The following is a 17360-nucleotide window of genomic DNA, read 5'->3' as shown; positions in this document are numbered from 1 at the left end:
AAGGGTACAAAATCAAGATGGATATACAGTGGTACCTCGCATAACGAATTTTTATGACTTATGCTTTGCATAACGAATTTTTTTTTAATTGTCCTGGTTTGTCTTAAGGGGGGGATCTTCATGTCCCTTTATGATCCCGTCCACCCTAGTAAGGGGCGGATCTTCATGTCACTTTATGATCCCATCCACCCTAGTAAGGGGAGGATCTTCATGTCAGCTTGCTCCCAGGAAAGTGTGCACAGGATTACAGCCTTCAAACTCCCCACTCAGCATCCCCCCATCGCTCATTCACCCTCTCACTGCCCCATTTCCTTTAGGTTTCCCCCCATGATCACGGCAAAAGCAAGCAATTGAATGCAGCTGCTGTGTCCTCCCCAGCTTAGAGCACAATCCTGTGCGTGTCTCCTCAGAAGTAAGTCCCATTGTGCTTACTCCCAGGAAAGTGTGCACAGGATTACAGCCTTCAAGCTCCCCACTCAGCATCCTCCACCATTTTTTAAATCCTCTGTACAGTATGTATGCCTTTAAAGAGCACTTAATAAATACTTTGTAAACCAAATTTGACTTTGTTCTGACTTTTCTTGCCCATAGGAACGCATTAATTAAATTTCAATGCATTCCTATGGGAAAACGCGCTTCGCAAAACGAAAAACTCGCATAACGAAAGGACTCGCGGAACGGATTAATTTCACTATGCGAGGCACCACTGTATTAAGAACAGCAACAACCCACACAGTTATGCACAATCATTTGGAGGGCATTTCACTCTTTTAAAATAACTCACAAATCAATGTTTTTAGTAGGAACCTTAATCGCGAAAACTTGTGGACACATCTCAATATGAAGACATTCAACTGGTTGGTACAGATTTTAATTTCAGAAATGAATCAAAAACACAAATCCTTTTGTGTTTTTACAAATGGATCTTTACTAAAGGATCAAGTTAACTGTAAAACAAGGTGATCTTTTTTTGCTGAAAATATTTAAAATTAACAAGATGCATGACTAGCCTCTAAAGGTTATAACTTAAATAAAAATTTTGTGCAAACAGTGTCTAATGATTGCATGAAAAATATTATACAATTATGTGTTACTTTCTTACTTCTCTTAATGTTATAAGAAGGTAGGCTGGGAAAAAAATATCTGCCACCAAAGAATTGATGCATGATGGTTCCAGTACGTTCAGTAAAATGTACTATATTAAAATATTGGCATAGAATTTTAAATATTCTATGGTCCTATTTCTTCCTGTAAACCTTTATTCCTTCAAAAGGTGTAGCAAGTTCCTGGTTTCTCTGTTCTCATAATATCCAACTTTTTTCAAAACCTACATATGATATTTAATTAAAGGTAAGTAAATATTAATGGAACCTTTGGCATTATATCCAATTTAACTCATTGCTTTATATTTAGTAAAGTGTCATAAGATGCTCTAAAAGATAGTCTCAATTCACAACTTGTTTTCTTTAGAGCACTCCCGTTGGCTTGAAAAGAATGACTCTCAAAGTCTGAGGACCAGAGAGTACTGTATATTTTTTAATTGTCTTTGAAATCCAGTTTTTAAAAGAGGAGTTTTCATTATAAATGTAACAAAGTTGCTCCAGCACCCCACTGCACTTAAACCTGAAGAGATATTTAACACTGACTTCTGAAATGAATTATCTTTAAACTGAAGGAGGGAGATATATTCACAACAGCTGATGCTTGTTTTTATATATGCCATTTTCTCCCCAGTCTGCAGAGAACTGTGATTCAAAAATGTCTCAACTATTGGCAACATTTGCATTGCATTCTGGAATGGGTGTGGGAGAAGAGAAGCTAGGGCTGAGCAAAGTATTAGCTCGAAAACGTTTTCAGCACAAAAAAAAAAAAACTTTAAGGGGGGGGTCAAAGGTTTCTCCAAAGACCCCTAAAATCTTACCTTTGCACACTGGTTCATTCTTATTCTCAGTCCAGACACTATTTTTTTTTTTTTTTGCCTGAGAAGTAACTCCATTCATCTTAGTTACAGTGATGTCTCACAACCAATCAAGTTGGGCCTTGTAATGAGGCAAACAAAGCTAGTTCTTTGCTCTCACTTTGAACTTTCATTTACCCTCAATGACATCATAAAGCCAATTCTGGCTCAATGACTACATCACTGTTACCAGGAAGACAGAGCCATCCTGAACCAAAAAGTGAGAGCTGCTGATCTGCTCCTTAAATGCAAAAAGATGGGTAGTGATGATGAACAAGACTGCAGGCTGCTTATGACAGGGGGGGCTTTCTCTATTGCCTCAGTTGGAAAAAAAAAACTTCCCCAAAGCCCCCTCATAACCAAAGAGGGAGGGGACACATTTTGCAGGGGGAGATGTTCACATAACATACACACCCCTTTTAACTCACCCCCCTAAAAGCGTTTTTAATAACCAAACAAAAATATACAGTTCATTTCTGAACACTATACCATTGAAGTCCAAGAGTCCGCTGAATAAATCAGTGTGATGTTACACAAACTACATGATCCGATTTCCATTAGCGTTGTCAAAAGTTTTCTGACCATGTACTATATTCAGGAGCGATCCAAGGTTATCAACAGGCTGCAAAGCCAGGTGCGGTCTCAAAAACCGGAAAAAATAATTGAGTGCATTTTCTGTGGAACATTCTCACAGTATTTAATTGTTTGCAGCATCTGCTTGGCGAGCCCAGCTTTCTTCTTCTACTCCTGAGTCATATTCTTCTTCCGAAGAATCTTTAGTGGGAGCCCTAAAATTAAAAGCAGGAAGGGTCAAATATTTTCAGAAACGAAGGAAGCTCAGAATAGCAGAAACATGAATGTTGCTTCTGAAGCAAGAGCAGTCGGCTACTTGGCAAGGTGAGCTGCTGTTCAAGACCAAATGCAGGGGCCCCATGGATTCACTCTGTTTTACAGTTCCTGGTTCACATAACTGAGTTTGCCAATTGCGAGGGGCTAGGAGATTAACAGAAGGGCTGCTTCTGTCAACTGGTCTCTTTACAATTAGTTCCCAGAGTCCACCTGTAGCACCTTCTGCTCCACCCAGCTGCAGGGAAGAGACCAGAACCTGGATTACGATGCCAACTGCCAGGGGAGAGAAGAGATCGTTCCATGTCCCTATATACTAACATTTCCTAATGTTATGGTATCTTTGTGTACATTTTAATTGTATGCTGCTTTGGAGGCGATTATAATCTTTGCTAAAAGCAGGGTATAAATATACTAAATAAATATACATTTTTCATAGTCTTTATCCCAGCAGCTAACATCTGAGATGGGCTCAGTTCCTAAAGGATTGACTGGATGATTTCTTAGGGTCACTTCCAGCTACAAATTAGAAAGGCTCTTTCTATTATTGGAGTTGAAGGTACAAAAATAGCTTTAGTCGAGTTTAGTTCTGCTTCTTCCAGTGGGCCACTGAAGTTCTTTGGAAATGTACAAGCCCAGTCTTTGCACTGCCACATCCTGTGGCAGAAACATAAATATCAAACACCCCTAAAAAAATAAGCAACCTGTCAAAGAAACTGGGAAGTGGCAGTTGCAGCTGAAGCAAATGCACTTTTGTGCTTCTTCTACTTGCTTACATATTTTACACAGGAGGTGGTCCTGTTGGATTGTACTAATGAGTATAAATAGCATAAGTAGGATGCAACATGTTAAACACCCACACACATTTTGCATGACAGGGTATGTTATATCACATGTTTAACTTACATTTTGAAATACAGAAAAGAGCATATTTACTAGTAGCCACTAAACAAAGAATCTGCATTAAACAGTTAGCGCCCACTTGCTGTGAATGACAGCATGAATCATCCACATATACGAAACATTAAAAGCAATCTAAAACAATTGTCTCTGAAAGGTCTCAACTGGGGCAAGTGTCTTGTCTACCTCAGCAATCAATCCAGCCTAGTGTCAGAAGTTCAGTGTTACCTGATGTATCCCGGGTCCTTTTTCCCTTCCACAACATCTTTGTCAATCTCCACACACACAATGTCAGAATTGGGTACTTCAAACATTGGTTCCAGCAATAACTTTTCCTAAGGACAAGGGGAAAAGAAACAGTAATTAAGATTTTGTTCATCAAAGTTTGTACAATTCCTGTTCCAAGACTCTCCTAGCAATCAACAGTATACTAGGAGAACTCCTGTCCCTAAACAGGACATAAAGCTCTTCACAGTTGGGAATCTGAAGGACTGCCTCCTCCCACACAAACAAACCCAGCTGTTAAGAACTTTGTCCCTGCCTTCTGAGGCAAGGCAGATGGTTACATAGGAAAATAGTACAGGAAACTAGAAATTTCCTCTGATTTGAGCTTTCTAACTGCAGGGAGGGTTTTAAGAAAAGTATAAGGATCACCAGAAACAGTTGTCTGGAAATTCTTGAGTTTAAGTCACGATTCGAGGATGCAACATAACATTTAGGATTACACTTTTTTCCACTACTGAGAATGGTATGTTTTATGTGCAAAACTGATGGTAAAATGGTCACCTGAGGCAATTAACAGCAGTGAAGATAGGTACGGTGTATGCTTACCATGATAGAGCGAAGGCCCCTAGCACCAGTCTTGCGATCCAGAGCCAGCCTGGCTATAGCCTTCAGGGCATCCTCACTAACGTTTAATTCACACTGGAAAACATAACATTACAAGTATGTTAGATGTTCCACCTTTCAGTATTTGTTTCCCCATGGTAAGTTGCATTACATTTGGCAAATATGAAAGACTGATTTTTGCTTAAATTCTAACTTGTTTATTCTTTTGTTCTTGAGTCAGGTAACTGTCATATGCATGTTTAAGATATCAACGTGCTCAAATGAGTCCTGAGATTGGATTATGGCAAGGTGCTTTTCCATGGGGCTGCCTTTGAAGATTTTTCAGAAATTACCATTACTGCAAAGTATAGCAGCCACAGTGCTTCTTGGACACCACACTGACTCCAGATTACTTTTTTGGCAGAATTCTAACGGGTGGTGTGGCCCCTTCAAAGTTTGGGACTAGGGTACCTGAAAGACAGCCTCTTCCCTCAAAAACCTGCCTGATCTTTAAGTTCTCCTTCTGCAGAGGCCCTGCTCATAGGGCAACCCCAACTGCTGAAGTGAGGTTGAGAGCAACAAGGCAACGGGTCTTTCCTGTCATGCTACTTTGTCCTTGGGTTTGCCTCTCAACTTCCCGTTGCCAGTGTTCTCTGTGCTACACTTGAGAAGAAATTCGAAGCTGCTGCTTCTGAATCGTGTTCTGTTGATGTTTGCTTTGCTGATATTTTAGAAATGAATTGTGATATTTTATATTTGCTAGCTGCCTTAGGATTCTCTACAATAAAGAGGGACTGGATACACATATTTTTATTTATTTATTATTTATTTATTGGATTTGTAATCTGCCTTTCTTCCTGGAGGGTACCCAAGGCTAACAATACTAACAGTCATAAAATTTAACAGAAAACACGACTGCTACTCAAAAATCAACTTGCTATTTTAAGCCATTTCTGCCCAATGTTGCATATACACAACAGGGATCAAATGTGTAAACTTCTGGGCTAGGCTGAAATGGGTTGAAATTTCAGCAGACAGGGGAGTTCCTGCTCCCTTGGACACTAATGCTGAAAGAAGACAACAGCATCAAGCAGCAAATGAAGAGTCAAACCTTGTCCATGCTGAAGAGCGCTTGGTACTGAGGAATCACAGCATTCCGGGGCTCAGTAAGAATCCGTACAAGGGTTCTCTCGTCGAGGCTGTGCAGGGGGACCACCACTGGCAAGCGTCCTACGAACTCGGGAATCATGCCAAATTCAATGAGATCTCGTGCTTCCACATGCCGGAGCAGACGGTCTTTCTCTTCCATGTCTTGCTGTGTACTGGACTCTCCCCCGAGGTTAGCCAGGTCAGCCGCAGCAGCAGCTCTTCTGCCTTTCCCCAGGTTAGATGGAGTTCCAAAGCCGAGATACTGAAAAAGACACATTCTGCAGTGAAAAGGGAGAACCATTCCTCCTGGCTGCAGGAGAGGGAAAAGTGAGACCACACACTCTTTGGTTCCTCCTCTCAGAACTGCTTCCTGCAGAGGACATTCCACCTGATCATCGTGCTGCTCAAAAGTTTTGGTACCAGCACCGGTTTGTTTTCCTCTTCCCTCCACCTTCCTTTCCCGCTTCCCCTATTAAGACTGTAAACCTGCAAGCAGGTCCTGTGTCAGTTTTAAAAATATATGTACAATGTCTACTAAATGGTAGGTAAGTCACTAATAAAAGCTAATTGACATTTTTGCTTTATATATGATGGTGCACTGCATGTAATGACAGATACAGCAATATACAATGAAATTCCTGAACAGCTGTAACTGATTAACATAAACGCCATTCCGTATGTATTATTGCTTACACATTTAGCCAGCTCTCTTTCCAAGGGGCTGTGTGTGGCATTTTAGGCTCTCAACAATCCTGTGAAGTAATTTAGGTTGACTGTAGCTTGCCCATGTGCTTCACAGTGGGATTGAGACCCAGGTTTCCCATATTCAGCCAAAACACTAGTCGCAGTACCCACATGGCATGGTGTTTTTTAACCCTTCAGGGAATGACAGAATTGTTGTACTGCTATAAGGTACAGCTTTCCCAATAAGGTGTAATCAACATGAGGACAAACTAAAAGAAGAGGAAGTCAAAATGTGGCCTCCTTCAGTGACTGCCAGGAGCCTGATACAAAATGGCGGCTTGAGAAGCCGATATGCAGTTGGAATTAAGGCACAAGGTACCTCTGAGAACAAGCTCAGAGCTCATAGGCCTTCCACATTAAAAATCCAATCATGATCTCCCCCTCTTCATTTCAGCAGCCATATCAGAGAAACAATAAATCTTTTAGTTGAAACTATTGCTGCAACTATTGAAAATTAGAAACCCTTGTTTGCCTACTGTAAGTTACCCAAATATCTACTTTTTGCATACCTGTTCTGCATTTAACAACTGCTTTTTATGCATTCCATGTGGTTCTTAAACCTCTCCGTTTCCAAATGGTCCACTGTTACTCAAAGATCTTTTTTAAAAAGCATGTTGATAAAAGAGAGTAAATTTTGCAAAGATTCTCTAGATGCAAAGAAAATGGACCTTTCACAGCATAACAGTCCTGTAACTTTCTAGAGCAGTTGTCAATACAAAACGTGTATCTTATGCAGCTAAAGTGTGCAATTTAACTCTGTCTTCCTACCTTTTCATTTTTTCTCCTGCTGATGATTCTGTCAAGACCATTAAAAGCACCAGAAGCTACGAAGAGGATGTTGGTTGTGTCAACTTGCACAGTCTCACCACGCAACTTACGGGAATTCTTTTCTGGAACATTCACGATTGTGCCTTCCAATAGCTTTAACAAGCCCTAAGTAGAAATGAAAGAGTGAGCAACAGTTTCACACTTATGAGATGGCATAACCTGCACACCCCTGCTTAGCCTGTGCATGCTCTACACTACGCAACTAGGCAACTACTGCGCAATTATGTGAAGTAAGCCCGCAATCCGAAGTGGCTGCAAGTTCACTGAAATTAACAGATAGAGCTGATAAATATCAGGTTTAACAGGCTTGACCAACTGCCACATGGAGTCAAAAATATGATCAGATGAAGAGTAAGAAGGAGCCTATAGCATACTATTATATTACAGAGGCATGTTAGCAACTTGGAAGTTAAGGAGATAAAGCAGCAGCACCATTACCACTGCAGAGGTGCTAAAGCAAGGGATCTCTGGGGGTGCAGCAGGCTTGGACAGGAGGAATGGTGCACCGGCTGACATCTGTAGAGGCAGGAGTAATGCAGGGACTACTGGAAAGTAAAATTGCTGTAGTGGGAGGGAAAAATCTGTTGGCATTAAGAGGAACAGAAGCACACAGTAGCAGGTGCTGTGGGGCTGCCGAGAAGAGAGGAAGTGTGTATAAGAGGGGGAAGGGCTGTAGCTTATTAGCAGAGACCCTGCTCTGCATGCAGAAGGTCCCCGATTCAATCCCTGGCAATGGCCTGAGGCAGGACTGGGAAAGATCTCTCTCTAAAGCACCAGAGAGCTACAGTCAAAATGGAACTGTGGTCCAGTGGTGTGGTTCGGTACAAGGCAGCCTCCTCTGTCGGGACTGTTGAGGTAAAAAATGTGGCAGCACCAACAAAATGGCCACATGTTTTGTGGTTTTCAGTTAGAAGAAAATATCAGAATATATTTATATACGAATATATGAACTGGGCAGCCCCCATCTGTGGTATAGTAGTGTCGGTTCCAATCTGAAAGAGCCAAGCAAGACAGTCGCTAGAGTGTGATCATTTCCAACACTCACCTGCTGAACGCCTTCTCCTCCCACATCCCGTAACTGATGAATGCCTGGCACACTGCCAATCTTATCCACTTCATCCAGGAAAACAATGCCTGTAAATCAGAGGCAAATGGTGTGGGGATCATTTGTATTTCTCTTTCACAATACGATCTGCACACAGTAAATGAAATCCTTTTAAAAAGAAAAACTTCCTGTGACAGTATTATGAAATGCTGCCTATTACATAATCCGCATCTGAAAGGAACAGCCCTAACATTACCAAGAAACAATTGAAAAGTACGCTATCTACAGGCATGAACACTTAGATTGTAACAGCCTGGGTGACAAATGAGGTTTGGTTGCTGCATTTTGTAGGAGGGAGGGGAAACAGAACTTTACCTTGTTGAGCTTTGTCTACACTGTAGTTTGCATCCTGCAGCAGTTTTGCAATGACAGACTCAATATCTTCACCCACATAGCCTGCTTGAGTCAAAGTGGTACAATCACAGATTGCAAAAGGGACGTCAAGGCATTTTGCTAGAGTCTGGGCCAGCAGGGTTTTACCTAGGTTTAAAACAAAATACCGTGTTTAAAATTAACAGAATGTTAACTATTCACAAAAATTTTTTTTTAAAATTTAATTTAAAAATTTTTCTCCAGAAAGTGACATTACCACCACTTTGCTTTGTTTCAGGTCACTTGGATGTCAACAGCTTTTAATTCACAAGAATTTCCTATACTAGTGAATGCAAGGTCTATTAAAAGAGGCATTTAAACACTGCTACTATTTATTTGAATCCAAGCTGTATGTGTTCCAAATGTGCATTCATTACACTTTTTCCATCAACTTCTCAAATACAACAGTTAAATTAAAAGAATATTTACAGTCCAGAAGAAATTTGCCAAAATAAAATAAAAGGCCAGACCACTGAAATCCATTCGACAATATACAGGGGACGACATAATCCATCACATTATTGTCACTAAATTTGAAAGGTGGATTAAGGAATTACCAAAACCTAGTTTATATATATATATATACAAAGTTAGACTTGATGGAACATATATTGTCATTTAAATGATTTGTATTTCAGCAACCACGGCCATTCTGGATTCCAGCCATGGCTCACGCGTTTATTACTAACTGGAAAACGCTTAAATCCCCATGTCGCATGGTTCATGGTCTCTGTGTATTAAATCCATAATCTGTTCTTGGATGAAGACATTCTATTTCGGTCTAGGAACAAGATGTGTTCAAAATGAAGGCTTTGAACGAAGTGGCCTGTTGTCAGCAGAAACTGAAAAACGCTGCACAAAACAGTCTTTTCAAGGGTGGATTCAGGGCCACCACTCAAAAGGGTAGGCAGCACTGGCAAGCTGCAGTCTAAACTATCTCAGGTTCCAAGCCTACCCAACTTTCCAGCGCCAATGCAGCCCTGAAATAAGGGAACAAATATTCCCTTACCTTGAGGAAGCCTCTGTGACAGCCCATTCCCACCACAGGATGCAGCGCACACACTGTTGGCCCTGCTGTATCAGCACTGGAAAGTTGGATAGGACTGGGCCGTCACTCAGTTTGCCTTGCTTATAAAGTGACTACATTTCAAACCAGGCACAGGGGGCCCAGAACTGTGGCAATGTTATTACACTGAGCAGAGTTGTGAAGGGAAAGATAGCAAGCACTCGAGTGGCTCAGGACTTCTGTCCAAGCCGAAACAACAGTTGCCTTTTCTGTATTTTTTTGCTGCTCAATTTGAGGGCTGTGTATCCTGGTCAGCATGCTAGGCTCACTTAAGGTTGCACCTGGGCAATCTTTGCATTTGACTACTACAGTCTGTCTCAAATACCACTTGCTTGGTTTACATTTTAATTGTCAAAGGTATTTAACAATTCACCTGAACTGTATGCAAGAAGCAGTCTGTTCCCAATATGTACCTGAGCCAGTTGGTCCAAGCAGCAAAATATTACTTTTTTCAAGCTTGATGTCATCATGTGTTGAATCCAAGACTTCTCCACCTCGCTTCTCCTGGGGCATCTGTTGATTCACCTGCTGCTGCATGGATGCTCCTAAAGCATTGCCATGGGGACTAATGCCGGCAATCTGGAGAAGTTCTGAAATTTACAAAGGAACCTGAACTGAGAAACGAATTAACTAAATCCAATTTGGTGAAGAACATGCATATTTTTTAACAGAGTTTTAATGTACTTCCAAGAAACCTGCAAATCATAAGAAATTGCAACACAGAAGACAGGAGTGCAACGAAGCCAAAGTCATGGGTGATTTAGCTTTTAATAAATATTTCAGAATAAGAAGCAGTGTAGAAACTCACTATTTGAAACTAGGAGTGAAACACTGGCGTTTCCACACAAAATTTTATGAGCTGCAAACAGATCAAATGATTTATTCTAGAGACTAAGAAGAATCTAGGTGCCATGATAATGCACAAAACACAAAAATCTAAAAATCTTTTAAAGGCAGATAATTAACACAGACGGACAATTGTCACTGACAATACAAACGTGACTTAGGGCGCAATCCTAACCCACTTTCCAGCAGCGACGTAAGGGCAATACAGCTCCTAGGTAAGGAAACAAAATTCCCTTACTTTGAGGAGGCCTCCATGACTGCCACCCAGCTGCAGGATGCAGCACACACCCCACTGACACAGCTATGCCAGAGTTCAAAAGTGCGTTAGGATGTGGGCCTTAATTGTTGAATAATACTGGCCATATTTTTTTTAATCAATCCTTTTCAGATGGAAGAACAGAACTAGTGGAGGAAGTGTGGGATCCAAGGTTCCTAGGATCTGCCTGCCTCCTAGACAGAACTTAGGGACTCTAGCTCACCTAGAGGTGCTCTCACCCAGCAGCACCCCAGTCTGCAGCATCTTTTCAAACAGCTGCCATTGGTAGCTGGTGCAGCCATTAGCGAAGGAAGAGCTTTCTTGGTTCCTGTGAGCAGTTCCTGGACAGAGGCTAGAGATTGTGGTTCGGCAAGCACTGACTCTTTCTTGCCCCCCTTTGCTTTTTAAAGTATTTGTTGTTTGTAATGTTGTTTGAATTCATTTTGCTACTTTTATTCCCTCAAGGCATTACTTTTTCAGACTGTGAGCCCCTGCTGTTTAATGGAATGCATTAAACTATTAAAACAGAGGAGGATATAAGTCAAACAAAAAATCCCTTAAGCAGGGACATTTCACTGGTTATTTCCCCCCTGTAGTGTTGTTAATGCAACCTGTGCATATATTTTTTCTTTTTATTTACTGTATCCCACCCTTCCTCCAGAGAGCAAAAGGTGGCACACTCAGTTTTTATCTCCCCTCTCTTTTAGTCTCACAAACCACACTGTGGCCATTAATAGACTTGTCCTCCATTAATTTGTCCAGGCCCCAATTAAAGCCACGAGGCTAGTGGCCATCACCATAACCTGTGGCAATGAATTTCTCAGACAAATCACACATTATATGAAGATGTACATTCTTTTGCCCTTCCTGAACCTCCCATTAATCAGGTTCATTGGATGACCCAGCCTGGTCCTAATATTGCAAAAAGAGGCAGAAAAACCTTATCTACCTTTACCATGCTCAATTATGACCCTTCCTTGCAAAGCAAAAATGGTTCAAAAAATGTAGCCTTATCTCATAAAGTGCTCCAGGCCTCTGATCATTTTCAAGTTTTTTCCACGTATTTTATTCCACCCTTTCTTCAAGGAACTCAGGGTGATGCACATAATTCCTCACTTCCTTTTGTCCTCACAACAATCCTGTGAAGTTAGTGTGGCTGAGAGATAACGAATGGCCCAAAGTCACCCAGAAAGCTTCATGACTGAGCAGGGATTTGAACCTGGATCTTCTTCCAGGTCTAAGTCCAACTCCTGAATCACTACACCATCCTGGCATTTTAGTTGCCCTCCTTGCACTGTTTCCAGCTTGACAATATCCTTCTTGTGGTGACCAGAACTGGACAAAGTATTCCAAAGGTGCTCAAACCACAGATTTGCATTATGCTGCTGCAGTCTTATCCTCAGTCACTTTCCTAATAAACCTAGTGTGGTCTTTGCCTTCTTCATAGATGCTGCACACTGGGTAAACATTTTTTACTGAGCTATCCCCCACAACCCCAAATTTCTTTACTGATTTGTCACCAACAACTCATATCCCATCACTGTGTATGTGAAGTCAGGGCCTTTTGCCCCAATATGCATTCACTTTGACAACGAGTAGCTTTTATCAATTGGTCTTTGAGCCTGGAGAGCTCCTTTTGAAGCACTTCCCAACTTGCTCTGGTTTTTGCCACTCTGAATAGTTTGGTGTCATCTGCAAACTTTGTTACTTTGTTCACCCTCAATTCCACATCATTTATGAACATTAACAACCACTGGTCTAAAAACAAATCCTTGAGGGACCATACTTCATTCTACTGTGAAAATTGCCCATTTACTCCTCCTTTCTGCTTCCTGTTCTTCCTGTTCGGTAACCAATCCAATAAAAGGACCTGCCCTCTTATTCCATAACTGCTAAGTTTACTCAAGAGTCTTTCATGTGGGACTTTGGAAAAGTCCAAGTATATAATGTCAACTGGATCACTTCTAGCCACATGTCTGTTGACAATGGCTACCTTCCATCCAGTCCACTGGCATGGCGGGCTGATGTAAAGGGCATGTTACATATTTTTGTTAAAAGATCAACAATTTCAAATTTGAGTTCCTTAAGAACTCTTGGGTGGATATCATCTGGACCCAGTGATATGTTAATATTTAAATTTGTTAAAACATTCTAAAACCTCATCCCTTGCCACTTCCTTATGATTCAGTTGTTCAGACTCCTGACCTGAGAAAGTCAGTTCAGACATGGGATTTTGCCTTCTTGCCTTTTGTAGCTTCCTTGACTCCACACGAGTCCTGGTAGTGTCTTCTGAACTCTGTGGTATACATTCTAGCTGAGCTTCTGTTATTGTGGTTTTAAATAACATGCATTTTTTCTGGACAGATTTATCATCTTAACCCTTCCTTTTAGTTTCCTTATTACTGGTACCCTCATTTTTGGAAAGCCCTCTTCTTGAAGTTCAGTGTGCCTGTGTTGGATCTCCTCTAAGTTTTTCCAACTACATATACAGAATGCTGAACTGGACAGTGCTATGGTCACTGTTCCCTATCAGTTCAAAAACATTTACTTTTCACACGAAGTCCTAGGTGTCCCATGGAATTAAGTCTAGACTCTAGGGCCATTGCCAAGACCACCTGTACAGTCATTTGGTGTATCTAGAATTCTTCTCTCTTTGTACCATGGCTTGAACATGAATTTGCCTTGTCTTATGTGAGGGCAATTAAAGTCACCATTACCACAACAGTTTAGATGCCTCCCTGATTTCCTCAAGTGAAGACTACTCTCAGCATTTTGATCAAGATGGCAATAGCATGACCCCAATACTAAATTATTATTTGGATCTGATTCACTCACAATGATTCTCTGGAGAAGTCTGATACCCCTAAGTTGTCTAATGTGTTGGATTCCATGTCCTTTTTGATGTACAGTGCTATTCCATCCCTACTAAACTTTGTATAGAGCTTGTATTCTGGAATAGTCACATCTTACTGGCTCTTTCCATTCCACCAGGTTTCCACTATTCTCACTACATCTATCTATGTTCTCCTTTGCAACCAAGTACAATTAGATCTCCTCTCTTGGCTCAGAGGCTTCTGTATTTACATATACTATAAGCAGTCATATACTGTGTCCTCTTCCAAATTTTGTTAGTATGCCCCTTTTCTCATATGGCCTGTTTCCAAACTGTATCCTGCAGATGATCTAGAACAGTGATTCACAAACTTTTAGCATGAGGACCCACTTTTTACAAAGAGAATCTGTCAGTACCCAATGGAACTGACGTCATGATCGGAAGTGACTTCATCAAGCAGAAATTTTTTTTTTAACAATCTTAGGCTGTAAACCTAACCACACCTGGTTAGGTTTAAGTCCCATTTTGTATCACTGTTAAAGCATATACATAGTAACCTGTTATAAGTACAGATCTGTCACATTTCCCAAGATGCAGTCACATACCAGGGCAGCATCAAGTCTAATATATTAAAAAATAGAATATTGAAATGAATGGGGACCCACCTGGAATTGGCTCATGACCCACCTAGTGGGACCTGACCCACAGTTTGAGAAACACTGATCTAGCACATTTATACCCTCATCCCATAGGGATGAGGTGTTCCCCCAGAGGTCAATTTAAAATCTGCTTTTGATGTTATGCACCAGCAATAAGTTTCATTTTGGTTCCAGAGGAGACAGTCCCTTTAGTAACAGGCTTGAACTGTCCCAAGCTGTCCTGCAGTACCTAACAAATTGAAACCCTGTCACCTGACACCACTATCTTATCCATGCATTGAGATCCTCAGCACCACCTATCTAGCTGGTCCTGTTTTTCCAGAGATGATGTGAAAATGTTGCTCATAGTTAAATTCAAATAAGATATTTAGAGGAGGACATGAGGAGAGCCCACTTACTTGTAAATCTGTACTCATCCTCCCGTCTTCTTATTTCTAATTCTAAGAGAGAGGATGAAAACAGTATTACAGATAGATGTATATAAATTAAAAATCATTACATTTTCTTCACCTCTTGCCCTCTTCTGAATACAAGTTTATGGATCAATGGGTTTCATTGACAACAAGAAAGCCCCCACTTTGGCAAATGTTTGTAGTTTTACAGTCACCTCCATATTAAAATAGTTATATCAGTGAATTAGGCCGCAGTCCTAACCAACTTTCCAGCTGACCAACTGACCAACTGACCAACTAACCAACTGACATAAGGACAATGCAACTCTGAGGTAAGGGAACAAACTTTGCCTTACCTTGAGGAGGCCTCCATGACTGCCCCCCTACTGCAGGATGCAGCACACACCCCACTGGCACAGCTATGCCAGTACTGGAAAGTTGGTTAGGATTGCGCCCTTAGTAATCTAAACATACTTAATTTTAAAATGGGGACTGGTTCTGAAGAGCCAATGCCTAAAACCCCAAAACTTGAAGTGCAACTTAAAAAAAAAAAATAACACCCAACACGAAGTTTTGGATAAGTTAAGAGACATAGTTTAATCCTGTCTCAAGGACAAAGCAAACAGAGGCTACTATTCCATCTCAGCTTGAGACAAGAACTGTATAATAAATAACTGTGCTGAAATGGAACAGAATTAAATGGATCAAAAGGCATTTGTTTTATGACCTGATATTTATTGCTCAAGATCAAGAGTTTCTATTGCCATGTAAAAAAAGGTCATGTGACATATGGTAACCGCATTTGAAATTCCCCTGAGTTTCAAAGGTTAGGGAACATGGCAGCGTAAGGAGTGCAGCATATACCTTACAACAAAGCATATACTGCACTCTTCAGAGACTCCTGAGGCCATGCCGCAATAGTTGTACCCCTGTACTATTACTACTGTCAAATTATCACTTTTTTAAAAAAGTGAGTTATTAGTTTATTCATCTTGACAACGAAGTATGTTTTTCTTCTCCCAAGTACAAGGGAGCTGTTGATTTTTAAATAATGTATAGTATGCATGGAAATTACGATTTACATTTCAAAAGATTGCTAGTACTGTAATAATTGTATCAGGATGATAATGGCCTCTTGACTCTGCTTTAAATTAGATGTGGTTTTTGTTATGGTCTATTGCTAAAGCAAAGTTGAAATGAACTGTTTGTCCAATTTGAATACACAAGTCCATTTTATAGAATCTTTGAGCTAAACTTGAGACATTGACGGGTAAGTTGTTAAAACCCACTAACTGAAAGAATGTCACCTTTTGGTTCACATGCAAATACAAGATTTTAATAAAAATAAAAATAAAATTGGATAACATGTAAATCCAATAAAAAAATAAAATAAAATATTGGATATTGCCTAGGGTTAGAGTCTGAGGGCATAGTCTGAAGGCATATAATGCAACCTTTCTAAAGCAAAAGAAGTCGAGGTCTGGTACATGGATAGGTGACTACATGGGAACCTCATGCAACCCGCCTTGCTTTCTATTTTGAAAGAGGATATAAATATAATAAATAACTTATTAAGTATGGCATACACCAGGGGTTCCCGTAGGTCGTCGCAGCACACTTGTAGGGGCACCATGGGATGCCCCCAGCTGCCGCTCCTACCTGTTCCTTCAGGTGCCACCATCTTAGATCTTGCAAGACCCAAGATGGCAGCACCTGGCTGAGCCAGGAAGAACAGGCAGCGGGGGTGTCATGACCCAGGTAAATTTGGGAACCACTGGCATACACTGCAACGTCCTGAAATAGTCTTGCACTCAATCCTACACATCTGAATAGGAAATTAAGGCTGCAATCCTAACCAACTTTCCAGCACTGACATAAGGGTAATGCAACTCCAAGGTAAAGGAACAAACATTGCCCTCCCTTGAAGAGGCCTCCATGACTGCCCCCCAACTGCAGGATGCAGCACATGCCCCACTGGCACAGCTATGACAGTGCTGGAAAGTTGGTTAGGATTGCACACGAACTGCCCAATCCTAAGGGGCAGCCCAATCCTGAGCTGCCCGGGGCGCACCCACAAGGGCTGCCACCGAATCCAGTGCCTCCCGCGCTACTGCGGGAGGCGCCTCAGGAGTAGGGGATGTTCTTCCCCTTCCCCCGGGGTAAGGGAGGCAGCCCTGCAATGGGGCTACTCTTTTTAGCAGTGCCCAAAGGGCGCTGCTAAAGTAAAGGCCCTTGTGTAAGGCATGCAGCCTTCACGAGCGCCTAGGATCTTGCGGCGCGGAGCTCCACGGATCCTCCTCCTGCCCACCCCCGGGCATGCCTCTGGCACGCCCCCCCCTCCCCACATCATGCCGGCCTCCCCGCCCCCTCCCTGTATCACGTTGGCCTCCCCGCCCCCCGGAACGTTCCCGTCTCCGCCCCATTCCCCGTTCCGCAGCCCGGCGGGCGTAGGCACCGCCGAGCTGCGGAATGCGGGCGCCCGTAGGGTGGTGACTCAGCGCCGGCCGGAGCAGAGCCACCTCCGGTGGGAGCCCGGCGGTGAGCCCCGCAAACGTGCCTTACGGCACGTTTGCAACTGT

The 17360-nt window shown here is 41.8% G+C and overlaps 1 protein-coding gene across 2 annotated transcripts in view; it reads right to left on the bottom strand.

Annotated features, from left to right (window-relative positions):
• Positions 1-855: 855 nt before the first annotated feature.
• The window catches only part of CLPX (caseinolytic mitochondrial matrix peptidase chaperone subunit X), a 29688-nt gene continuing 13183 nt past the window's right edge, over positions 856-17360 (bottom strand). Inside the window, exons 6-14 of one of the 2 annotated variants that reach the window (XM_066635402.1) lie at positions 14788-14829; positions 10209-10385; positions 8673-8837; positions 8298-8386; positions 7193-7357; positions 5643-5942; positions 4535-4627; positions 3932-4038; positions 856-2745 (exon numbers count right to left, since the gene is read on the bottom strand). In XM_066635402.1, the coding sequence (XP_066491499.1) occupies positions 2655-2745; positions 3932-4038; positions 4535-4627; positions 5643-5942; positions 7193-7357; positions 8298-8386; positions 8673-8837; positions 10209-10385; positions 14788-14829 (1229 nt within the window). In that variant the 3' untranslated portion in view covers positions 856-2654. The remainder of the gene's footprint in view (positions 2746-3931; positions 4039-4534; positions 4628-5642; positions 5943-7192; positions 7358-8297; positions 8387-8672; positions 8838-10208; positions 10386-14787; positions 14830-17360) is intronic. The other variant, XM_066635403.1, reaches the window with a different exon arrangement.

Source organism: Tiliqua scincoides, chromosome 8 (genome assembly GCF_035046505.1).
Source record: "Tiliqua scincoides isolate rTilSci1 chromosome 8, rTilSci1.hap2, whole genome shotgun sequence".
Taxonomy (NCBI): Eukaryota; Metazoa; Chordata; class Lepidosauria; order Squamata; family Scincidae; genus Tiliqua; species Tiliqua scincoides.
This window is presented reverse-complemented; position numbering and strand designations above follow the sequence as displayed.